At 43.6% G+C, this 26,968-nt stretch overlaps 1 protein-coding gene across 3 annotated transcripts in view; it reads right to left on the bottom strand.

The window, feature by feature from the left end:
* The window catches only part of LOC146866795 (zinc finger protein 181-like), a 182,615-nt gene that overhangs the window by 34,361 nt on the left and 121,286 nt on the right, over positions 1 to 26,968 (bottom strand). For all 3 annotated transcript variants that reach the window (XM_085601438.1, XM_085601446.1, XM_085601454.1), the window contains one exon: positions 26,666 to 26,770. In XM_085601438.1, coding sequence (XP_085457564.1) covers positions 26,666 to 26,770 — 105 coding nt within the window. The remainder of the gene's footprint in view (positions 1 to 26,665; positions 26,771 to 26,968) is intronic.

Here is a 26,968-nt window from a genome sequence, read left to right as displayed (position 1 = left end):
GGAATGCCATCAGGAAAGAATGGCCCTTGAGAGCACTCCTTTTTAGGTCTCGCCTGACCCAGCGCCAGACTTTAAGTAAGGGCTTCAAAAAATGCTACCGTCGGCCACAGCTTGCAGTGCATGTGCGCGGGCACGTGCTTGAGCAGAGGCGCCATATGGCGTGATTACTGCTGCGCGTGCACCACTCGCGTGCTTCCCCCGCGATCACTTTCGCTTTGGCCCCGCGGCTAATGCTTGTTATTTACGGCGCTCTTATGTTTCTTTTATTCTTGTATAACTAAATTGTTCATTACATCTGGCAAGCACGATATTGTGATAAAACCAAATTAACAGTTCTCTAGACCGCTACCACAACACTTCGAAAAAAAGAGCGGATCGTACCCTCAGAATGACAGCAGAGGTATTTTAACCAATTTACAAAAATAAGACTGCAGTGCAACGGACTCTAAATCTGGTTGAGATGTAAACCGATGCCCCAATGGCTGCTATTTCTGTTTTGTCTTTCAGTGTACTCCATTGATTGGTTGAGAGTGTAGTCAGCCCCATCTGTAGTTATTTCAGTTACGGAAATGGAGGAAGCGAACAAACTTTGCAAATGTCTTCTTCACACAGGCAATGTCAGCAGTCTTTTTAGTTGCAACACGTAAACTTGGCTGTAAACGGGAAAGTACCATTATTAGATCAGTTTGTGCATAACAGGGCATTTTAATATTTCTGTTGAGTAGTATTTTGTGTCCGATGGAAATCTTGTATCTGCATGTTTGTGTTCAAGCTTGCATGCTTTCCCTTTGAAACGTACTGTGCTGTTAGTGGTGTTTTTTTTCCCTATTTTAGATTACTATGAGCAACAGATTTTGTACTCAGTTCGTTGTTCTTATTCAGGTCAGTGTAATTTTTTTATTAAAACCAACAAACTGCTAAAGTTTTTTTAAATAAGGCATCCTGCAGTCATAGACTCAATTGGCTCCGCCGTGTTTCCGATGTTACAGAGTTTGAGTCATTAGCATAGTATGCAAGTTATTTAATCCAATGAAAAAGCTATCATTGCGCCTTGAAGGAAATGGTTATTATTGTTACTGAAAGCAAAAATTAACATGCACTTCATCAATCTGAAATTTCTCACAGTTCAGATGGACAATGAAGTGCATGTCAATTTGTGTTTTTCAGTAACGATACCTATTTTCCTCAAAGCACGATACACCGTCCTTCTGTGGTAACTGCAGTCGTCTCAACCCCAATGTTGTTCTTTGCACGACATTTAAAAGTCTTCACACCAGCAACAGCTAGGGGTTTCTTTTTTTCTATTTTTAGTCGTTCAATTAGCTTTACATGTTTTTTTGCAACTTTCTTGAGTGTCCAATGAAAGCTTGGTGGCGTACAATAGTTTAGCTTAGGGGCATTCATATAAAAATTGTTACCTCTGCTGTGAATGTATGTCACACACATCCTTGTTAACCTTTTCTGCTTTCTTCCACTAGCCACTCTTTCCACATTCTTCTTTTTCAACTTTATTTTTCTATGCTGACCCCCGACAGTCTTCTCACTGCTCAATAGTTTGAAGTTTCTTCTTAATTTAGCTTTTTCAATGTCACTCTCAGTTTCACTCATTTGCAGTTGAATGCCACTCAGAAGTGCATTGAAACAATGGAAATGTCATACATAACCGATCTGAAAACGTGGCAGCGATGGTGTAAGTCAAGATCTCGTACTGTTCCACTGACTCCTATGCTATGTTAGAATGTGATTTTCCTGGCGCAGTCACATTGCACGAATGGGTGTAATTTGTGATAATTTGTTTTTTGTTTCCCTCGTCTTCATTGCTTGATTTTGCTCATAGGTGCTGAAATGCCACTCACAATTACACTTAAATGATGCAAATATCACACATAGCAATCTCAAACCTTGGCAGCTATACATGATATATAGTACTTTTCCCGCGCCCTCAAACCGTATCCTACTATAAATACAAGATTAGACTGAGATAAGTAAGCAAACAATGAGCGTGCACGCGTTTCCCCAGGGCACAAGCCGGGACCTCCTTGAGGGCTCCCGTGCTCTTTGTGCACTCTCTGGTGCCCCCGGTGCCAAACCATCCACATCCATGTGCCTTGTTTCTTTTTCAATCTTTGAACACATGCAGTAAGCAGAGAAGGGTGTGTTTTCTTGGGCAGCATACCTTTCACACCTTGGACTGCAGTTCAGAAAAGCAATTAACTGGCACATGCATCAAGCAAAAATCCATTCGGTAAAATAGCGAATCGGTAAAATCAGCCGTTAGCGAGTGTCAAAAACCGAATCCCAATGCATCAACACGAATCTGGAAAAAATAAAGAATCGCTAAATAATTTACCGGAAAAATAAAAAATCGCTAATAACCAACCCGCAAAACGAAAATTCGCAAAATACCGAACTCGCTATCACCGAAACAACCATTAGCTACCGGCAAGTGCCAATGGCTAATAACGAATCGCTACTCAATGCATCAAAAATCGCAAATAGCGAAAAACCCAAAAATCGCTATTTTGCAAGAGCAGATTAAGGGGAATCAGAACCTGGAGGTAAAGTTACAAAAAAATAAAAAAAGGAGAGAATTTTTTTTTTTTTTGCCACAGATGGCACCAATCAGTAAGCCCTTAAAAGTGGCCCTGGAGACCCTGTTGGCTTGCACAAAATGGCAGCCCTCTACGTGCTAGCAAGGAGGATGCGAATCAATGCAGCAGGACAGCGCAGGAGAAGGGTCCAGGAGTGAGTCTTCAGAGTGCGTATCACATTGCTAGGACAGAATGAGGATGAGGTGTACGACAAGTACTGACTGAATCGTGCCATGATCATGCGCCTAATTGCAGACCTCCAGCCACTACTGCAGCACCAGACACATCGGACCAATGCAATACCTGCGCACGTCCAGGTCCTATGCAGCCTGCACCTACTGGCCTCAGGAAGTTTCCAGGGGGTCATCGCCGTAGCCGGAGGTGTATCGCAAAGCGCACTCTCACGCTTCTTCCACAAATTCATAGATGCCATGCTGACAATGATCCACACGCACATCAGCTTCCCCACAACCCCACGGCAGTTGGACCGCAACAAACAGGCATTCTACCAGGTGGCCCATTTCCCCCATGTCATTGAATGCATCGGCTGCACGCATGTCCCCATCTGTCCACCCTCTGCCAATGAGTACATATTCCGTAACCGGAAGTCATACCACTCAATCAACGTGCAGGTTGTGTGCGATGCCAAGCACATCATAACGGACCTAGTGGCCCAATTTCCGGGGAGCACACACGACTCCTACATATTCCGGCACAGTGGCATCCACAGGCGCCTACAAAACAGAGAATTTGGAGAGGGACTTCTGCTTGGTACGTATACATACCTCTTCCAAACATGATCACCACACATGTATATACATCACCGTTGCTAAGCCTTAACTTCCATCTTTTAGGTGACAGTGCATACGCCCTGCGGGAATACATACTCACGCCCTACATCAATCCAGCAACACCACAGGAGCAACGATACAACGCGGCCCACATAAGCGCCAGGAATGTAATTGAGAGGACCTTTGGGATTCTGAAGAGTCGCTTTAGAATCTTACACAAGAGGTGGAGGCAAGATGGCGGTCGCTTAGGTGACCGGGTGAAAACACTAGCGGGCTACGTGGGTCTAAACGCTAATCAAAGCCCCCATCTGGTATATTGTTACTGCAAAACTTGACCCCCTCCTATGTTTGCGATACGGACGCTCACTAAGAGAGCTTTGGCGCCTCTGTTCAGTTTCAACTCCCGATCAACTGAACGCCGCATCTTAAAGTACCTGCTTCAGCGGCTTCGTGAAGTCGGTGTAATGGCTCCAAAGAACGCTCCGAAGAATGCGAGTGCATCCGGATCAAAGGCAGTGGCAGCGGCAACGGCAACGGCAGCAACGGCTCGAGGGACACGGGGAGATCCATCGATGTGCCTGGATATCTCTGATATCTCCAAACGGTCGATTAATGGTAAGCGCCAGCTCACTGCATCGGACCCGCCGAGGAGAGGGAAGGGCGGAGCTTCAGGGAAGAATCGTCCTGCCGGCCCCTCCGTTGCAGATCTGTTGATGCGGGGAAAGGAATCACGGGCAGAGGCGGAGACAGCCACAGTAAAGGCAACAGCGATTGCAACAAAAGCAACAATGGAGAAAGCTGCTACAAGACAGAAGCGGTGTAAGGAGGTGAGCCCAGTAAGGGTCTCTGGAACCTTTAGGAGTACCTTAATGATCCCAAGCACAAAGATTATGGGGGGTGATGGAGAGATTCAAGGTGGTGAACCCGAAGGTGAGGGCCCCTGTATCAATAGTGATGCTGATGCTGAGGTTTGCTTGGAAACTGTAATTTCGACTCCCCCCCCAGCCTCCCTCCCCCAAGACTTGACAGAAGCTATGGCTATCGTCAGGAATCAGGAGATTAAAGAGAGCAGCAAAATCATGCAGGAGGAAGCTCCCATACCCAAAGGAGAAGAGGACGGGGGAAAGGGGTCCTGGCATTCCCCTTCGACATCTGAGCTGCATAATTTGTCTCTAGCAAAAGATCCGGGGGCAGGGAGTAAGAATGGAACTGACACTGATAAGGAGCCAAGCGATGCTTTTTTTTCTGTTTCAGAAGGGGCAGAGTGGTCAGACGATGGGTTAAGCTCATCGCCAGAGTCAGAGCTTGAGGATAGTGACCCAGAACCCCCGGTAACGGAAAAAAAGTTAAAGCAGCCTTCCGGAAATCAGAGGTGTGAGAAAAAAGATCTAAGCTGGGACTATTCATCGGCTACCCCATTATCGGGTACTGGTACACCACCGACAGATACCGATACAATCTCCCCCACTCTGGAGGTAATACACCAGGCCATTCTCTCCCATAGAGAGGAGACACGTCAAGACAGCCGAAAGGCACAGGCCGCAATGAGAAAGATGCAGGGGGTTGTCAGAAAACTTTCCAAAGCATGTACTAACATGGGTGATAGAATGACAAATCTTGAATAAAGAATAGTATCAACAGAAGCGGAAGCAACCAGCGCACTAGCTCAGACGGTGGCCCAAGGCGCTCAAATAAAGGATATTCAGTGGAAGCTGGAAGATTTTGAGAACAGGCAAAGGAGGAATAATCTCAGGGTGCTGGGGATTCCAGAGGGGGAAGAGAGACAGGATACGAGGGCATATATAATTGACCTTTTTAAATCAGCTTTCCCGGAGCTGTCAGAGTGGAGTTGGGCTTTAGAGATCCAGAGAGCACACCGAACTCCGTTCAAACCTCGTGTCCGATCTACGGAGGGGGACAAACCAAGGGCAATCCTTGTTTACTTTGGTAATTTTCTCTTGCGCCAGGTAATATCGGAAAAGGCTAGGCCAGAGGCAAGGAGATCAGTGGGAGAGGTCTCCTTCTTTGTACGGCCGGACTTCTGTCACTCAACTGTAGAGAGACGCTGGCGTTTGAGACAACTAATAAAGCCATTTCAAGAGAAAAATATTCAAGTCTATCTAATAAATCCGGCACAACTCAAGATTATTCATGACGGGCATACAAGATTTTTTGCATCGGAAATAAAAGCCAGAGAATACCTGGATGCTTTGGACTTATAAAAGACCTATAAAGTCGCAGTAATACTGGTTTTGGGATGGCTTTGAAAGCCAAAGGAAGAGATATTCCGGTATTTGGGCTATAGGTTGTATTTGATTTATGGGGGTGATTTAAAAATATTTTGTTTAATTTGGATTGACCCAAGCCGCTAGTGCTTCACACACACATCACATGCACAGACAAAGGTCTGAGCGCTTCTACAGGGTGGAGGGAGTGGTGGGTGTTGGGGAGGGAGATGATTGGGTGGGGGGGCTCGGGGGGGATTGGGTGGGGGGGCTCGGGTGGGGTGGGGGGGTTCTGTTGGAGGGGAGAAAAAGAAATACCTGGTACTGTATGGTAACTTTGAAACAGATTCGATTTATAAAACTGAGGTTGGTTGTATTAATTGGGTGTGACTACTTAGAAGAAGAAAATGGGGAGGCTTAGAGTAGGCACGATGAATATTGGTGGTCTGAATGATTGGAGGAAAAGGCAACGGCTAGGACAGTTCGTAAGGTCAAATCATTTAGACGTAGTTTGTCTTCAGGAAACCCATATTCCTTGGGCAAAAAGATCTCTTTTAAATATTAGAGGATTTGATTTGTTGGCGTGCTCCACCCAGACATCCAACATTAGAGGGGTTGCAATTTTGGCTAAATCATTTGTAGGAGGGGCAAAACGGCAATTAGCAGATGCCCTCGGTAGATGGGCATTAGTAGAACTTGATTTGGGATATACAGTTTGCACAATATATGGCTCGAATCAGGACGATCCCGAATTATTTGAACAGCTGGAGATAGAATTAGTCAACTGGACAAGACCCCTGATAGTATGTGGGGATTTCAATATCTCGGTCGATTTTGGCAAAAATAATATATATACAGGCCGTAAACCTAAGGTATATCGCGCATTAAAAGCACTAAGGGATTCACACGAGCTGATAGATGTTTGGGGGAATAAGAAACCAAATGAACCTGGGTTTACATATTTTTCCCATCCATTTAATAAATATACTAAATTAGACTATTTTTTGATTTCTAGCTCTGAAATTAAGAATGTTATAATTGAGAAGCTTCCAAAAATTTTGTCGGACCATAGCCCATTAATTATGGAGATTCTGGTAGATAGCCCGAATAGGAAACAAACAAAATGGACATTTGAGAGGAAGCTTCTAGCTAATCCCAGTTTTGTTGAGCATATTAGGGAGTGGACCCAGGAGTATTTTAATATGAATCGCTATAGTGCATCCCGAAACACTGTTTGGGATGCATTTAAGGCAGCTCTTAGAGGGGAAACAATAAGCTTTTCAGCTAAAGGGAAGAAAGAAGAGCGTGAGAATAATAATAGATTAATGGGTCAGTTAGCTGAAGCTGAGGAGCAACATATTAAATGTATTAGCCAGGGTGGTGAGATCTCGGGGATTAAGCAGAAGATTATATGTATTAGAGCAGAAATACTTAAAGGGATAGCACAAAAATCTGCTGATGAATACCGGACCCAGAGGGGTAAACTCTATGAGACGGGAGAACAGGCAGGAAAACTGTTAGCCCTACGGATCAGACAGGAAAATATAAAGAATAAAATAACTAATATAGCAGAGGGGGAAAGGTCTTATACTGAACCAGAAGATATAATAAATGTGTTTAAATGCTTCTATCAGCATCTATATAAGGAAGTGAACCTGTCAGATGATGACAGTCATGAATTTTTAGATTTAGGCCCACGTCTAGGTAGTCAAGATTTAGAGGTCCTGGAGAAAGATTTTGAAAAAGGGGAGGTTACAGAAGCAATACAAGATTTACGTACTGGGAAGGCTGCTGGGCCTGATAGCATCACGCTAGAGGTATACAAATATATACAGAATGAGATCGTTAGTATACTACTGGATTTATTTAACGGTATAATGAGCTCCGGGGTAATCCCGGATTCATGGAAAGAAACCAACATAATAGTCTTTCATAAAAATGGGAAGCCCCCAGAGAACCCGGCTTCATATCGCCCTATATCCCTCATTAATAGTGACACCAAGATCTACGCAAAGGTTGTGGCCAAAAGGCTCGGAAGGATCATAGGCGGACTTGTCTCCCCGTGGCAGCATGGGTTTATTCCGGGTCGTGGGACCACAGAACATATCAGGCGGGTTATTTCACTCTTTGATATGCAGGCTGCTACGGGTGGACGGATGGCCTTGATCCTTCTCGATGCAGAAAAGGCCTTTGATCGTGTCACATGGAAATATCTTTGGGGGATATTGGAATATAGAGGTTTTGGGCCTAAAATAATAAGCTCTATTAAGGCCATGTACTCTGAACCGACGGCTAGAATTCAATTAATGGGCATAAGTTCGGAAAGAATATTTATATCCAGGGGGACACGTCAGGGATGCCCCTGTTCACCTATTCTTTTCGCTCTATACATAGACCCATTAATTCAAAGATTAATAGGATGTGATAATATTAGACCAATGGTTAGTAATGGATTTGAGACCAAACTATTGGCCTATGCTAATGATCTTGCAATATTAACCCCTGAACCAGGCCGGGCTATGAATAGTATAAAAGAGATCGCTAATGAATTTGGACGAGGCTCCGGATATTTGTTAAATGATAGTAAGACACAGATAGTGTGTACGAGTAATATTATAATGAACGACGAAAGACGAATTGATTCTGCAGTATACTTGGGGGTTAGAGTGAGCCCGGTACCGGAAGCAATTATTAAAGATAATTTTGATCCGTTATTAGCAAATATGACGGTGGATTTAAATAGAATAGACGCTTTACATCTGACAATAATAGGTAGAGTCAATGTATTGAAGATGACTATGCTCCCAAAATTACTCTATCTCTTTCGATCTATTCCCTATATGATTGATGAAGGTTTAATGAAATTAATAGAGGCAACATTTATGAACTTTATCTGGCAGTACGGCAAAATAAGACGATCTATGAAATATCTCTCGCAGCCGCAGGAAAAGGGGGGACTTGCTATGCCTAACATCAGATTCTATCATTATTCGTGTCTAATTAGTCAAATGGCAACACTAATTGAACCGGCCAAACATCATTCAGACAACTTATATGGTAGCTCAGAATTGCCATCTATATATGAATTAATGTTGGGCAGGGAAGCCATAGGATTCCTGTTACGGAGAACGGATAAAAGATATTATAAAAAATCATGATATAAATTGATGGATAGTGCCTGGAGGGTCTGGAATCGGTTCTATAGCTTAATAGGAATACCTAAAATAAACTATTATACCCCCCTTTGGAATTCAAGTCCTTTTCCCCAACTTAGCTATGATAGAATGGGGCAAGTCTGGGAACAACAAGGAGTGACAAGAATAGGGGATATCTGGGAAGGGGGGCAAATGTTAGACTTCGGCACTATTCAACAGAAATTTGGTATACAAGATAATCAAGGCTTTAAATATTTACAAATACGTAATACTTTAATGGGTATCAGACCAAGGATATGTCCAGGCGGTAGAATCAAGGAGTTTGACTATATGTTAGGTGGGGGGACTAAAATTAAAGTGGTATATAACATCTTGTTATTAAGCCTACAAGATGACATTGAAAAGGTTGAGGCTTCCTGGATGGAGAAACTAGATGATCCGGATGTTGATGTGGACAAAGCATTGCAAATGGCAGGGAAAAACTTTCGCTCCACAAATTTAAAGTCACAACATTACAAAACCATATTTAACTTATATTATACACCCTCCAAACTATATGAGTGGAATAAAAGGGAAGATGATAAATGCCCAAGGTGTGTGGAGGGACCCGCCAATCTGATCCACATGTTTTATCAATGTAATAAATTGAGTATAATTTGTGAAGAGATTGAAAAGTTTTTGGAGGGGCTGCTAGGTAGAAAGATCAACCTATCCCCAACCCTAATGATAACAGGTATTGACAGTAACCTGGGGCTGAAGACGGAGGAGGAAGCCTTTGTGTTTTTATGTCTGGCTGTCTTGCGTTTAATGTTAGCAGGAAGTTGGAAAGACGCCTTGGCCCCTACGTTTCAACTGTGGCTATCTAGACTACTTGGGATACATAATATTGAAGCTGCTCTATACAGTCGTAGGGGAAGGAAGTTGAGGGAGTTGGGGTTAGAAATATGGGCTCCTCTGAAGAGGTGGAGGAACTCCCAATGGTAGGGCAGAGCTGCATACAGATTGTATTTAGATTTTTCTAAATGTTAGTTTAACATTTATGAACTAACTGCCTTCTTAATATATATATTCTTGTATTTTATATTTAATGGAATCACGAAACACCTGATTATGTATTATGTATTATTTATGACCTTCAATGTAAAGATCAAGCTATGTCAGATTGTCTATTATATAAATGTATATATTGTTATCAAACCAGGTATTTAATAATAAAAAAAAAAAAAGGAAAAAAGAATCTTACACAAGACTGGCGGTGCCATGCAATACAAACCTGACACCTGCTGCAGGATTGTAGCTGTATGTGCCATGCTGCACAACATCGCTACCAGAAGGGGGATACCCATAGAGGTGGACAGGAATGATGGCTACCGGGATGACCAACCACACCGCACAACACCGACAGGCCCACGTCCCTAACACAGCTGAGGGGCAAAGGAGGCGGACATACATCACGCAACATCATTTCTGATCCAGGTAACAATGAACCATGACGATTGCATTTGTGGTGCTACTGTTTAATGCACAGGAGCACTGAGGCATGTGCGGGCAGACATGATACAAAATAAGAGCTCCCCAAAACAAGTGTAACAAAACATGCCCGTTGTAGTCACGGGTGTGCAAGTGTCAAATAGGAGAGGACCCTGGTTACCCCACCATGGTCAGTCTAGTGGCGCTTGCCAGCCTCCTTTCAGGTGTCTCCTCTACCTCACCACGGCCTGTCCCTGTGGCTGTGGAGCAGCGCAAACTGCGCCTCCTGGTACTGGCCTCTGCCACGGAAACACTGCTCACACTTGAGGCAGCCTCACTGCCGTCCTCCCCTCCCAATGCGCTAGCACTGAAAGTACCGCTCTGCAGGTGTTCCACTGCAGCGGTCACCTGGCCTAGGGCCTTGGCAACATCACCGCAATAATGGCACAGGTCCACCTGCAGTGACACTGAGCGGCGTGACAAAACAGCTGTGCTGTTGCAGAGCCTAGTGATGGCCTTTGTAGAGGCTGCGGACCGGAGCAAGTTCTGCCGGTGCCTCCTTCTCTCGCTGTCATGCCCTGCTCTCATGGCACGGGTGAGTTCCTGTATGTCCTCCCTCAGGTTCCCATTACCCTCTGCCACCACAGTGGTCATGTCCCTCACTGCCGCAGTCAGGGTGCGCATTTCTTTTGCCAGGCGCGCTATGTGACTGCTGATGGTAGCCATGTGTCTCCCCTGTAGGCGCTGGACCCGCAGCATCTGTTCTTCAATGCCACCATTTGGGGAGCTTGCATCTTCGCCTACATATGGCGTACTGCGCAGAGACCTGCGGCGCAATGGGAGTCGGACACGTGCTGGTGGTGCTGCAGGCGGTGTGACGAATGCTGGACTTTGGCCCGATGGTGTAGCAGGTGTCTGACATGCATCCATCACCTGCATGGGTGGGACTTGTGACCTGCGTCTCTGCTGTCTCGTTACAGTTGGCGCATCAGCAGGTGGTGGTGGTGGTGGTGGTGGTGGTGGAGGTGGTGAATGCGGCTCTGCCGGAGTATCGTCGTCCGAATCAGCTGGTGTCTCTGATATGATGAGATGCATCTGTGTGTGAAACAGTGCATGGTTAGTGGGATTGTTACTACTAAGGTGTTTTTTGCTACATACATGTCCTACTATGATTCACTTAATTAAAGTCTATTTCTAGCTTCTACGGATTTCTTGACTAAAGTATGTTTTTTCTCCCTGTACATGCACACCGGCCTGACATGACTACGACTCCCATGATGCACTATTGTTATGAGTGAAGATGTGTGGGGCAATTCTGCATGCACACTGTGATCGTGCTGGGGGTTTGGGAATGGTTGTACGCAATGCTGAGTATGGGCACAGACATGCATCTTACCTTGGGCACTTGTGGCTGCGCCGGAGGTGTCCATCTGTGTGACTCCCACGACGGCCTCTGGCTCAATGGTCCCTTCTACCAGCTCCTCCAGGGCAGTGTTTTCTGGCACTGTAGATGGTCCCCCTCCTGTTCTGCCAGCCTCCCGGAGCCTTTCAGCGATCCTCTCCTTGGCCCGCTTCCTGAGGTCGTACCACCTCTTTTTTAAATCGTCGATGCTGCGTGGCGTCACACCCACCGCATTGACCCTCTCTCTGATGCACAGCCATATGCGACGCTTTTCAGCCTCTGGCACCTTTAGGGACAGCTTCCCGAACAGCCGATCATGTTTGCTGATCACCCCCTCGATCAGGTGCTCCAGTTCCCGGTCGGAGAACTTGCGCTTTCTCTTTCTGGCAGATTCTGCGCTGGCTGGTGCTTCTTTCTCCATCCTGGTTGGGTTGGGTGGTAGTCCTGTCAGTGGTGTATCACTGGGCTCAGGCTGTCTCCAGTTCCTGCTCCTGTTTGCTCCTCTGCCGAGTGAATGAGGGTGGGGCTGCTGTACTTCCTGGTTGTGATGTCATTAGATCGTTCCCAGAGCGACCCGTTTTTTGCGAAATCGCTATTTGCGATTTCGCTATTACCGATTTCGCTATTACCGGGATCGGTATTAGCGATTTCGCTATTACCGATATCGCTAATAGCTATTTCGGTGTTTGCTGTACTCGCTATTGTTGATTCGGTAAATATTTGCGATTTTTAAGGAATTGCTAATTTTTGCCGAATCTGTTGATGTATCCTGAAAAGCGATTCCTTAATAACGATTCCTTATTTATCGCTATTAAGGAATCGCTATTGGATTTGTTGATGCATGTGCACCTAAGTTTCTGTTTTACATTGGCTTTGAACTTCAGGGCCGCAAAGTAAGTGGGAAAGTGGATTTAGTACATTAAATCAGTGTGATCCCTGCCACTGACAGCTTCACGGGTGCTATATCATGACAAATCAATCCACTCTCTTTATTTTCACTCTCATCCGTTCATGGTCGTACCGACAGACAGTTTCAGTAGCTCTTTATTTTTCAATTTTTAACTTTTTTTGTTCCTCTTGAGAATGGCATGTAATGTATGCTGCAAAAGGTCATTATTCGTGATAATGATTTTATTCATGTGTATTGTGCAACGCTTTTCTTGGTTTTAAAGTCTCTGCTTGTTAAGTTTACTTGTTTCACAGGTGCCTGGTACATAAATTCCCCTGTGGAGTAAAAAACGGTGCGTTCCATTCTGTAATGCAGAGGCCTCAACAATGCTGAAAATGGTACTGCCCTATTTTTTGTTACCAGTAAAAAACAAGCATTTGCAATGCAATAGGTCTCGCATTCACTAGAGTTTAAGCTATTGGCATTGTAAATAGCAATGCATTTTATTTATGTTTTAAACATCAGCAAGTAAATAAAAGGCCTTGTCATTTAGAATGCCAATAGCTCAAACTCTAGTAAATGCGAGACCTATTGCATTGCAAATGCTTGTTTCAATTCTGCTGCACCATTGGGCAAAGAGAAAAGCAAGCAAAACAATATTATGAATCCGAGATCATGCAGACTTCCCTTAAATTTAATTTTACAGCGCTACAAACTAAAACACCCATTTTAAAGTGGTTGCAATGTAAAGGAGAAGAAACAGAAGACCAAAAAAAAATATGAACAAATAAACGTGCACTACCAGTCAAAGGCCACATTTAGATCATCATCTATTCTTTTTGCATCTTATTGAAATCTGCAAAATCATATCTTTGCAAACAAATAAGTTGCAATGTACAAAGCACACACTGAAAAGCACAAAATACTAGCAAATGCCCTTTGCAACTGACTGCGAATCACAAAGAGGAGGGGGCATATGAATGGGCTGTCCCCTCTTCCTTCCGAGTCCATAGGGATGTATCAATGTTTTGTGATCTCAATTATGGTCACAAATCACTGACAGAATACCAACTTGTCAAAGAAGATGGTACCATTCACAAAAAGGAAGATATCTTTATAGACAGCTTCCAATTTGTGAGTGTCAGCTGTGGGCACTGGGAGAGCAGACAGTGGTACACGGAGAACTACATGCTCCCTCCCTATATGGTGCTCCACGTTCACTAACAACTTTTATTTTTGCAACTAAAGAAAGGGGATGCTTAAAAAAAATTGCAGACATTCAATGAATGTGAATTAAGTAATTGAGGTCTGCTGTCCCTTACAGCCCTCTATCCAAGCATTCACAACTGTATGCAAAAAGGACTTCTGACTCATAAATATTGATGAGGCAGGATTTTTTGGTACTCCCTCTGGACGGCCGTTTGGTGCTATGACTGATTAGCACATCGCTCTTAGAACAAGGTAGGGTTGCAAAGTAGTCAGAGTGTAAAGACACTAACTGCATTACAATCCCGTCTTTGTGAATCGGGCTCTTAGATAAAATCAGTTTCACTTAAGGTAAGTAGAACTAAAGGAAATGAAAACGCTGGAAACAAATGGCCAACGAAAAAAATTCCAAGAGGTTACAGAATCACTGCATTTTAGTGACAAAATATTTCATGAAATTTGAAGCTAATAATTTCAAAAGTCAATCAATTATGCGGTTCACTATTGACCCAGCTGTAAAGGTCAACTCCATCCAACCTTCTACTCAGACTGTACTATGCTTGTAGCCACTCGGCTGATCCGATACAAGCTCAAGGTGTCCATGCTGGTCTCACAGATCACTCCCTTGCCTTGGAGTGAAGAAATAAAACCAACAGTTTGATGTTAATTCGACCGATGTGATGAGATATCCTGTCTTGACCAGCTCATTAATTTTCTCAAGGTATGTTTCACATTACCAAAAAAGAGGGAGAGCTTTATTCAAGGATCCCAGAGTCTGGAAATTATGAATTTACTGGGTAATCTAACTTACAGAGGTGAACTCACAAGATATAAATTTGGTGTTGGAATTGATTACCATCCTCCACATTTATAGTCACCCCGAGTAAAATTATCATCCTTATCCGCCTGCAAGTTTGTATGGTTGGTTTGCGACAGGATCCAAATGATGGGCTATATTTCGACATTATGATGTTCATTATTCACTGGGAAAGCCCTAGTAGAATAACAATTGACAGAAATTTCAATTGAAAGGAAGAATGCTATCGAGCTGCTATTCACCACAGAGGAAACTTCAATTTAAGGATGTTTCCCTGTACCTGTATAGGGGAGACAGCCAGACTCCTACAGGACGTTGCACTACAATGGGGAAACCCAAAAATCCACCGGACCTGGGTCAATAACAGTACGAAACAAGGTGGTCACTGTGGATGAAGAATCACAATAATCACATCTCCCATAAAAAACACACATTATTCAATCAATTTTGCGAATTCAATATCAGCATTAGAGTCATGCAAATAATCTATACATTTGTAAATAGGTGCTCCAGGGGGAAAGCGTGTTCAAGGAAGAGCTCTTGTGAGGGTTTTGGAAGTGTGAAACAGGGGTGTTTATACAGATTTAGCAATGTGTCTTTTTAAAAGTTGACCTGTCCAGGTGATCTAAGCAACTGGTTCTTCTTGCTTCAACGATTGCAGGGTTAATCACACATTTACACTAAAAGGTTTCATAAGTGTATGGACCAATATTATGTAGATTTATTTCACCAAAGCTCTGAATTATGGTATCGAAAATTCTTCCACTGATTCATCAACTAAAAGCAAGGGCATGGTGATGATTACCCTCTATAACACGAAATACACCATTTGAAATTGTGACTGAGAGCTAGGTTTTAAGAGTCGGCAGGATTATTGCATTAACTGCTAAACAATGCTGCCTTTTCTAAATTAAGTAGAGCACTACCGATATGCCGCTTATCTTGGACTTGGTTGAAACTTTTTGAGACCTAAAACAAACTGTATTCGCCATACGTCTAGTAGTACTATTAGCGTACTACAAAATATTATTCACTAACCTATACGTGGAGGTCTACACCTCTGCATCGCCTAACTTTTATGTGTGAAGATATCCGCCTGAGATTTCAGCACACATTAGTAGTAAATATGAGAGGTCTTAAAAATCCCACAACAGTTGTAAACGTAGAGATGAAGTAGGTTCAACACCACCCATGGCTAATCAGTTGAACTGCAAGACCATCCCATTGCAAATTATGGGGTAATGTACTTAGAATAGGCCCAGTAGGAAATAATGTCAAAAAATAAAATTGTTTATTTTGCCTTTTTAAACATATATATCAATTTAGATTAATGTAAAAAAAAAAATATATATATATATATATATATATATATATGCACAATAAATATATTTTATTTAAAAAAAGAAGTGAATTACCTTTTTCAAATCTAAAAAATAGATGCAATAAAAGTACATGCCTAAAAAAAAGTTATCCGATTCATTAAAATCAATTCCGTGCATACATTTTAGTAATTAATTTTCAATACATAATAAATAAGTATAAAGTTCTACTTTAAGTGGTTTGTTTTTAGATAAATCTGTAAAAAATAATTTTAATTTAATTACATAATTCAAAATTAAGTTAATAGTGATGTAGCAATTTTATTAGTGGGTCCTACTTTTAAAATGAATGTACATTAACATTTAATAAACCTATTCAAATTTTCCTCTATTTTACCAATGGGAGAACTTTGCCCCCATAGCAGAGGTTTAAGTCAAGTGTGCAGTACAACAAATACAGTCATAAACTCACTACTAGTAGTAATGCTATCGTTATATCTCACTTTTTACTGACTCATACTGGGGTGAGGACACGGAGGACTACACTTTTGAGTAACTTTATACGTGTAAATGGCGAATAGCCAAAAGAGGTACATTTACTCAAAAGTGGTACCTTACAAGTGTAGATTCACTCACTTGTAAGTGTACCTTTGTGAAGAGTCTCTTTTGTGCCATACTGCAGGGAGTATAGAGAGCTTTCACTAACTGTATGATTTTACCTATATCAGTGTTTTGATGTTAATGTTTCAAGTCAGACTCAATGATCAATCACTGACTACAGACAGGAATGAATTCAGAACCTACAATGTATGCTATAGTGGTCTTCCCTATTTGATCAATCACAACAAATTCAATTATACTTTGATGAAATGACACCACTTAGGTTGTTTATTGTTATACCTTATTCCTGAAAACGACCTGAATTTCCTAAAGGATGCTACATACTATGAATTTATATCATTCTTATTAATTAATTGGTTGACCGTATTGTAACTGTCAATTTTTATAATCTTCAAAGGAGAAAGCTGCTTTTGTCATACATGGCTACTCTGAATGTTGATAGCCAAAAATGACATGTGCACATGAATAGGAACTGGGAGAAATGCCATAAGATGTTGCAGTTGACTAAATTCTCGTATTTATTAAGTACATCAAGATTTTATTACCTTTTCATTTTAGTAAGTTTATCTTCTTAGTCTAAAAGTTAAATTTAAATAAAAAAATACCTTAGCAAATACCCATAGAAAATCTAATAAATAATACAGAAATTATACCAAAAGGCCCAGGCCTGTAAAGTAGCAACAATACAATGTGGGACACAGAATTTAAACAGTTTTTAGAAGGCTCAGAGAAGATCAGCACAGAACCTTGGATCGCAATCTAGGGCCAGTAAACGCACATTCATGTTCATTATCTAGTAGAAGGGACTAATCCTGTTCTCCCAAAAGACAACTGTCAAAGCAGAGAACAGTAATGGAAAGCCTTAAGAACTCATATACCACTATATTTGCACATATCACTTCTTTATAAGTCAAGTCAAGTCAGAGAAACTTATATAGCGCACATGTCACCGATAGGTCTCGTGGCGCTTGCGGAGACTCCAAAGACTAAGGGTCATATCCAGTTCCATTATTTCTGGTCAAATAGCTATGTTTTCAATTCTTTGCGGAAACGCTGGTTATTCGTGATAGACAGTAGGTGAGACAGCAGCTTGTTCCAGAGATGAGGAGCGAGAAAGGAAAAGGATCGACCCCCATTCCGTACGGTGCGGACTCGTAATGGGGTAAGAAGAGATTTTGAACTGGACCTTAGTGTTCTTCCTGGCTGAAACCTTTTAAGTTTTTTTGCTAAATAACCAGGCCCAGTGCCATGGATACTTCTATGTGTTAGGCACAGGATTTTAAAATTACCTCTTTTTCTAACTGGAAGCCTGTGAAGAAGCCTCAGACTAGGGACAGAGGGGGATCTTGGAGGTAGATTTAGGATCAATCTGGCTGCAGTATTCTGCAAAATTTGCAGTTTGGAAATGAGGTCTTCATTTAAGGAGGCTAATAAGGCATTCCCGTAATCCATGCGGCTTACAATTAGGCCCTGGACCAATGGCTTCCTGGTTTCAATAGGTAGCCATTTAATCTCTTCTGTGCCCATGACGAGATAGTCTCGTCATGGAGCACGGTCGCGCTGTGCCCATGACGAGACTATCTCGTCATGAACCCCACCCACTAATGAAACGCCCGGCACAGGAGGGGGAAAGGGCGTGACACAGAAGGGGTTAAAGATCTTCCAAAAGATACCATAACAGGTACCCAGCACAAAATTGACATGGTTTTTCATGGAAAGCTTATTGTTGATCGTTATCCCAAGGTTACAGACTGCTTGTTTTGGAGACGGGCATGAACCCAATGCCTGAGGCCACCAGCAGTTAGAGCAATACTCTTCGGCCCTGCCGAACAGAATGATCTCGGTTTTACTGCCATTTAGCTGTAGTTTGTTATTACCCATCCAGCTGTTAATGTGGGTCAGACAGTTTTTAAACCGGATCATAGTATCTGTAGGGTCAGGACCAAATGTGTTTAACAGCTGGGTGTCATCAGCATATAACACTACCTCGAACCCATAGGACCTGATTATCCTGGCCAACGGTGTTACATAAAGATTAAAAAGCATAGGGCTCAGGATTGATCCCTGAGGAACTCCAGTGCTAACTGGTCTGCTACATAAGGCCAAGGAACCTAAATGCACAGTAGTGGAACGGTCCTTTAGATAGTTTTTAAACCAGTCCTGAGCTTTCTCTCGGACCCCCATCTCCCAGAGCCGGTGTTTTAAAATGTCATGGGAGATGGTGTCGAAAGCGGCTGACAGGTCCAAGAGAACCAGCATAGCTGATTCTCTTTTATCCAGGGTCAGCCTTATGTTATCGACCATCTCTACTACTGCCGTTTAGGTGCTATGCGCTGACCGGAATCCTGATTGTGATGGATCGAGAAGTCCATGACTTTCCAAATGAATAGTAAATTGTTTGTTAACCAAGGATTCAAGCGCATTCCCGAAATAGGGCAGTAGCGAGATGGGACGGTAATTGCCTGGTTCACTGGAATCTAGGGTCGGCTTTATCAGAATAGGTCTGACTTGAGCTGCTTGCCACTGGAATCAAGCTATCCTGGCTGAAGAGGGGCAAAACCCCGAAACCGGTCCTAGGATGCTTGTTTCCAGTCCAGGGAGGACCTGGCTTGGCAGTTCGGGCTGGACTGTTCCCATGAGGCACAGGGTCAAGACTGATTTGCATATGGCTGGGTTCAAACTGGAATGGCATGGTGAGCAAAAAAACAATGGATTTGGGCCCAGATCTCTGTACTGGGGTGAATGTATGACATTGTTCTACATTCTGTCCAACAATTGTTGTTTTTGCATTTGTCACCCCGAGTGGGGCGGGTATGCTCAGACGTGAGTCCCGTGCTCTCCATGCCACTGGAATCAAGCTATCCTGGCTGAAGAGGGGTGAAACCCCGAAACCGGTCCTAGGATGCTTGTTTCCAGTCCAGGGAGGACCTGGCCTGGCAGTTCGGGCTGGACTGTTCCCATGAGGCACAGGGTCAAGACTGATTTGCATATGGCTGGGTTCAAACTGGAATGGCATGGTGAGCAAAAAAACTATGGATTTGGGCCCAGATCTCTGTACTGGGGTGAATGTATGACATTGTTCTACATTCTGTCCATCAATTGTTGTTTTTGCATTTGTCACCCCGAGTGGCGCGGGTATGCTCAGACGTGAGTCCCGTGCTCTCCATGCCACTGGAATCAAGCTATCCTGGCTGAAGAGGGGTGAAACCCCGAAACCGGTCCTAGGATGCTTGTTTCCAGTCCAGGGAGGACCTGGCCTGGCAGTTCGGGCTGGACTGTTCCCATGAGGCACAGGGTCAAGACTGATTTGCATATGGCTGGGATCAAACTGGAATGGCATGGTGAGCAAAAAAACTATGGATGTGGGCCCAGATCTCTGTACTGGGGTGAATGTATGACATTGTTCTACATTCTGTCCATCAATTGTTGTTTTTGCATTTGTCACCCCGAGTGGCGCGGGTATGCTCAGACGTGAGTCCCGTGCTCTCCATGCCACTGGAATCAAGCTATCCTGGCTGAAGAGGGGTGAAACCCCGAAACCGGTCCTAGGATGCTTGTTTCCAGTCCAGGGAGGACCTGGCCTGGCAGTTCGGGCTGGACTGTTCCCATGAGGCACAGGGTCAAGACTGATTTGCATATGGCTGGGTTCAAACTGGAATGGCATGGTGAGCAAAAAAACAATGGATTTGGGCCCAGATCTCTGTATTGGGGTGAATGTATGACATTGTTTTACATTCTGTCCATCAATTATTGTTTTTGCATTTGTCACCCCGAGTGGGGCGGGTATGCTCAGATGTGAGTCCCGTGCTCTCCATGCCACTGGAATCAAGCTATCCTGGCTGAAGAGGGGTGAAACCCCGAAACCAGTCCTAGGATGCTTGTTTCCAGTCCAGGGAGGACCTGGCTTGGCAGTTCGGGCTGGACTGTTCCCATGAGGCACAGGGTCAAGACTGATTTGCATATGGCTGGGTTCAAACTGGAATGGCATGGTGAGCAAAAAAACGATGGATTTGGGCCCAGATCTCTGTACTGGGGTGAATGTATGACATTGTTCTACATTCTGTCCATCAATTGTTATTTTTGCATTTGTCACCCCGAGTGGGGCGGTTATGCTCAGACGTGAGTCCCGTGCTCTCCATGCCACTGGAATCAAGCTATCCTGGCTGAAGAGGGGTGAAACCCCGAAACCGGTCCTAGGGTGCTTGTTTCCAGTCCAGGGAGGACCAGGCTTGGCAGTTCGGGCTGGACTGTTCCCATGAGGCACTGGGTCAAGACTGATTTGCATATGGCTGGGTTCAAGCTGGAATGGCATGGTGAGCAAAAAACATTGGATTTGGGCCCAGATCTCTGTACTGGGGTGAATGTATGACATTGTTCTACATTCTGTCCATCAATTGTTGTTTTTGCATTTGTCACCCCGAGTGGGGCGGGTATGCTCAGACGTGAGTCCCGTGCTCTCCATGCCACTGGAATCAAGCTATCCTGGCTGAAGAGGGGTGAAACCCCGAAACCGGTCCTAGGATGCTTGTTTCCAGTCCAGGGAGGACCTGGCTTGGCAGTTCGGGCTGGACTGTTCCCATGAGGCACAGGGTCAAGACTGATTTGCATATGGCTGGGTTCAAACTGGAATGGCATGGTGAGCACAAAAACGATGGATTTGGGCCCAGATCTCTGTACTGGGGTGAATGTATGACATTGTTCTACATTCTGTCCATCAATTGTTGTTTTTGCATTTGTCACCCCGAGTGGGGCGGGTATGCTCAGACGCGAGTCCCGTGCTCTCCTTGCCACTGGAATCAAGCTATCCTGGCTGAAGAGGGGTGAAACCCCGAAACCGGTCCTAGGATGCTTGTTTCCAGTGCAGGGAGGACCTGGCTTGGCAGTTCGGGCTGGACTGTTCCCATGAGGCACAGGGTCAAGACTGATTTGCAAATGGCTGGGTTCAAACTGGAATGGCATGGTGAGCAAAAAAACGATGGATGTGGGCCCAGACCTCTGTACTGGGGTGAATGTATGACATTGTTCTACATCCTGTCCATCAATTGTTGTCTTTGCATTTGTCACCCCGAGTGGGGCGGGTATGCTCAGACGTGAGTCCCGTGCTCTCCATGCCACTGGAATCAAGCTATCCTGGCTGAAGAGGGGTGAAACCCCGAAACCGGTCCTAGGATGCTTGTTTCCAGTCCAGGGAGGACCTGGCTTGGCAGTTCGGGCTGGACTGTTCCCATGAGGCACAGAGTCAAGACTGATTTGCATATGGCTGGGTTCAAACTGGAATGGCATGGTGAGCAAAAAAACGATGGATTTGGGCCCAGATCTCTGTACTGGGGGGAATGTATGACATTGTTCTACATTCTGTCCATCAATTGTTGTTTTTGCATTTGTCACCCCGAGTGGGGCGGGTATGCTCAGACGTGAGTCCCGTGCTCTCCATGCCACTGGAATCAAGCTATCCTGGCTGAAGAGGGGTGAAACCCCGAAACCGGTCCTAGGATGCTTGTTTCCTGTCCAGGAAGGACCTGGCTTGGCAGTTCGGGATGGACTGTTCCCATGAGGCACAGGGTCAAGACTGATTTGCATATGGCTGGGTTCAAACTGGAATGGCATGGTGAGCAAAAAAACAATGGATTTGGGCCCAGATCTCTGTACTGGGGTGAATGTATGACATTGTTCTACATTCTGTCCATCAATTGTTGTTTTTGCATTTGTCACCCCGAGTGGGGCGGGTATGCTCAGACGTGAGTCCCGTGCTCTCCATGCCACTGGAATCAAGCTATCCTGGCTGAAGAGGGGTGAAACCCCGAAACCGGTCCTAGGATGCTTGTTTCCAGTCCAGGGAGGACCTGGCCTGGCAGTTCGGGCTGGACTGTTCCCATGAGGCACAGGATCAAGACTGATTTGCATATGGCTGGGTTCAAACTGGAATGGCATGGTGAGCAAAAAAACAATGGATTTGGGCCCAGATCTCTGTACTGGGGTGAATGTATGACATTGTTCTACATTCTGTCCATCAATTGTTGTTTTTGCATTTGTCACCCCGAGTGGGGCGGGTATGCTCAGACGTGAGTCCTGTGCTCTCCATGCCACTGGAATCAAGCTATCCTGGCTGAAGAGGAGTGAAACCCCGAAACCGGTCCTAGGATGCTTGTTTCCAGTCCAGGGAGGACCTGGCCTGGCAGTTCGGGCTGGACTGTTCCCATGAGGCACAGGGTCAAGACTGATTTGCATATGGCTGGGTTCAAACTGGAATGGCATGGTGAGCACAAAAACGATGGATTTGGGCCCAGATCTCTGTACTGGGGTGAATGTATGACATTGTTCTACATTCTGTCCATCAATTGTTGTTTTTCCATCTTACCGGCACCGTTGCTTGGTCCAGAGACAAATTAAAAATCTCTGTTGATTTATTTATCAACTGGGGTGCTAGTTACATGAAAAAACGAGGGGGAAGAGGGTCGGCTGGCGAGCCAGATTTGATCTTGGCAATAGCTTCTGATACCTGTTCGCAGATCACAGTTTTAAATTCGACCAGCATAGGCACCAATGGTTGGCTCTTCCCAGCTGGGTGCTCGACGGTATTATTGGCATTGTCCTGGGGGAAGGATCTATAAATAGCTTTAACTTTTTCATTGAAAAAGAAAGATATTCTATCGACACATTCTTGCATGGGGAGAAGAGTGAGCTGGTTATCCTGAGGAGTAGTAAACTCCTTCAGGATTTTATATAGCTCTTTGCTGGAATTAGCAGCATTATTAATCCTCTCTGTTAAATAGGATTTTTTGGCCTGTTTAATATCATTTAAATAAGTACGATGGATTTCTTTGTATAACACATGGAAAAGATGTTTGGATAAATACAGAAAAGCATCAGAAGAAAGATATAACCAGGGAAAGATCACTTTCGTAATGGTGGACCAATTGGAGATGACACAAAAAGCCATGAATAAGAATTTCTAGTGAAGTTTAGAGAAAAAGGAACTAGAGTGATGCCAGAAAAGGGAGTGAGTGACTGATAAGATCAAGTTTACGTGGTCATGAGAGAGGAGACCTTGTACAGATATAATATTATAGATAACGTTAGGACTAGCAGTGAGTGGAAAGGGCTCTTTCTGGGCCAGTGAAAATACCTTTTCTGGATTAGGAGAAATAAAGATTAATTCCTGATGTACTAACTCTCTTTCTGCAAACTATTTACAAAATATCTGAGGCCTGAGCCAATATTTCCACTTCTGAATTCAAACACAATGCTCTGAAAATGAATTCATTTGCCCTGCATCTTTTTAGATCATTTAGTTTGAGCATTTATAAATGTCATAAGACCAAAGCCTTTCAATAAATCTTCACAAATTTGAACTTCATAACAATCTTAACTTTTTTTAAAGACCCATATATTCTAAGCACCCATAAACATTTAGTAGCTATTTAAATCCTTTCTAAATCTCTGCAATTTAATGTCATAGTGAAAACTGTCAATTACACAAACTTCAATCAGAAGGAAAATAACTTTACACATTAGGAAAAACCAGAAAGGAGAAGTGGACACCTACAGACCATAATACCTTCAGTAACCAGTATACAGAATCATTTAAATGAAAGAATATGATCAACCAAACTTGCCTCCATCTTAGTACTGACTAAATGCATCTCCTGTTGGATAAGATCAAAATAGCTTCATGTGCTACAGTGCAACCCTGCCAAGTACCACGCATCAGGCGTTAGACTAAAGCATTTTAATATGGTGGTGTGTATTACAATGCATTTATCACGCATTTTTAGGCACCTTGACCACATGCGAGCTGTGGGTGTCAAGCTGCAATCAGGTAGAGTGACCGCAACCATCGGACCAGAGCTGGCTGCATTTACAGCAATGCTGCGTCCAAGTGCTCAATGAGGGCCCGGGCTGGGGGCTGCCTTGGGGACTGCACATCCAGCTCCTGTGGCAGGTGGCTCTGATAGAAGCATGATTGTTAGCGGCCCTGGAGCTGGCCTCCGGAGCCGCGGCACAGCCTGACCTGTGTATTAACTTGGTCAGTGCAGGTGACGTACTGAGAGAAACAGCAGACTTTAAACCACTAAAGGAGCATAAGCTGCAATGCTACCTCTTATCTCAGCCTCGCTCTTCTCTATGCCAATTATGGAGAAAATGTGCTATTTAAGGGCCAATCTGGGATGTCACATGTTGTATTTCATGTACAGAAAGCAGCATGTAGGTCCAGAAAACACGGGGTAGTACACATTGAGGCACTTCCAATATCCTCCCGTTAAATTGTCAGCATGCTTCTTAATCCTGGGGCCAAGGTAATGGATTATGAATTGATCATTTGTATGATCAGTCGTCATTAATGTCACAGGCTGAGCTGATAACGCTCGCTAATGCTCTCTACTCTTGGTGCCTGCAGTTGTTCATGATGGAGGTTGAGCAGACCAAGCTCTGACGTCCGCAGACAGTGTGTAATTGGATGGTATGTGGCCACGTGTGCTGTGCATGCTGCTGACTCCTCCCCTGGCTTCACAGGGTCGAAGTGAAGAGCAGCTCACAGTGTGCGTGGGAAAATCCCCTTGGGTGAACTCAGAGAATGCTACAAGAAACAAGCATTTGCAATGCAATCGGTCCTGCCTTGAGGACCTTATATGTATTTAGCTATGCAGCACATTAGCCTGGGTGCTGAAACATCTAATGTTCTTTAACATGGAGGGAAAGTAAGCACCAAACTGCATGACACACCAGGTATGGGAACACGTGAAGAGAAATATTGCCTTTCAGCAGGAAATGGTATAGTCCGAAGCTCTGTTTTTAATATAAACTCAGGGCCTTCGGTGGTCATATCGCTGAAAAAACAAAATTAAAAAAATATTATTGTCTACAGGTGCTCGTGGAAGAAAATGTTTATGGACTGGAATCTAGAGAATGCTAAAGTGATTCTGGTACTTTACTGACCTTTGCTGGTCGTTTTCTATCAAGAAAGTTAAATAGAGGCAGTTGCCAGAAAAATTAAAAAAAGAAAGTCCCTCAGCAGAAAATAATTCTGGTATTTTACTGACCTCTACTGGTCGCTTTCTGTCAAGACAGTTAAATAGAGGCAATTAAACAAGCAGAAAGCAATTCTGGTATTTTACTGACCCCTACTGGTCGTTTTCTATCAAGACAGTTAAATAGAGGCAGTTGAACAGAAAGAAAAAGTCCCTAAGCGGAAGCAGACAAGTCCTAGGGCTGATCTCCAGAGCCCACAAAGTACATACACATGTAAGTATGTACTAAAGTATATACAAGAGGTCTCGAATGCTCGACCTAAACAAGTAAAGTACACCAAATATTTAAAGATAGGCTGGAATAGTAATTAACTTGTTTTCCATGCTGCTCCAGAAGCCCGTGACCTGCTAAGCAGCCGGTGATCCGAATTTGAATTTCCTGTTATTAACTCCATTTAAAGTCCAAGATTTGTCCAGCAGTGAATATGTTCCCAACACATGAAATGTTCACCTTACGTTATTGCACTTAGTCTTTGTTGAATATGACTCGATTGGCTGAGATTTAAATACATACAATTTAGGCCATGAAGTTCACTCACAGTTGTGTAAACAAAGTATCTGAGAAGAAAGAATAATGTTAAGGCCCGTCCCTCTTTATAGCTGCAGCTGTCGCAAGTAGGTGTGTCAGTCATACTTGGCTATGCCATATAAACTTTCAAGCGATTGCGAATTAGGCTGTGTATTTAATCTTAAGGCCATAAACTGACGTACTCTGCAATGTGGAAAATGACTCACACTTTAGAACTCATTTTTTATTGAGTGAATTCTAGCTCATGACTTCCATTTCTAAGCAGTGTAGATTTCTTCTCAAACTGTCACCCCACACCTCAATGTTTTCCATCATAAAGCAAAGGAATAGAAACTATGTATTTCAGTGGGGTAACCAGTGGGATTGTTGGGAAAATCCAGCTACAACTTTTCTCACCATACTTGCATAACTAACTGTAGTCCTGAAAAAAAGTTGCAGTAAGTGTGCAAACACGGTGGGAATGTTGTTCAAATCACCCTAATATTTCAGGTGTGTAGGGAAAAAATGTTAAATATTCACTTGCCCCTTTCAATATATCTTGTGGATATTTGGTATGGTGAGAAATCCCAAGAAGTATGTGTTGCGGAGTAAGAATACACTTGGAAAACTACAACTACTCACCTCTAGGATCACTAATGTGTTCCATGGTCTCATCCTGGCCAATATACTCAGTGTCTCCCTCTTCTTTGATGATGATCGATACAATGGGTTCTGTAGACTCATGCTCTGCAATTAATTAAACATTTAACTGATCACAAAAGTTATGAACAGCAGGACCATCTGTAGATTTATTTTCCTTATAAAATGCAATGATAAAATATATTGCTGATCTGCATTTGTAATTGAATAGCATCTAAATGGATTAAAATAAAGAGGCAACAATCATAAAAAATCAGAAACAGCAGGTTAAAAAAACCTCTTTAT

The sequence above is a fragment of the Triturus cristatus genome, chromosome 1_2 (genome assembly GCF_964204655.1).
Source record: "Triturus cristatus chromosome 1_2, aTriCri1.1, whole genome shotgun sequence".
NCBI lineage: Eukaryota > Metazoa > Chordata > Amphibia > Caudata > Salamandridae > Triturus > Triturus cristatus.
This window is presented reverse-complemented; position numbering and strand designations above follow the sequence as displayed.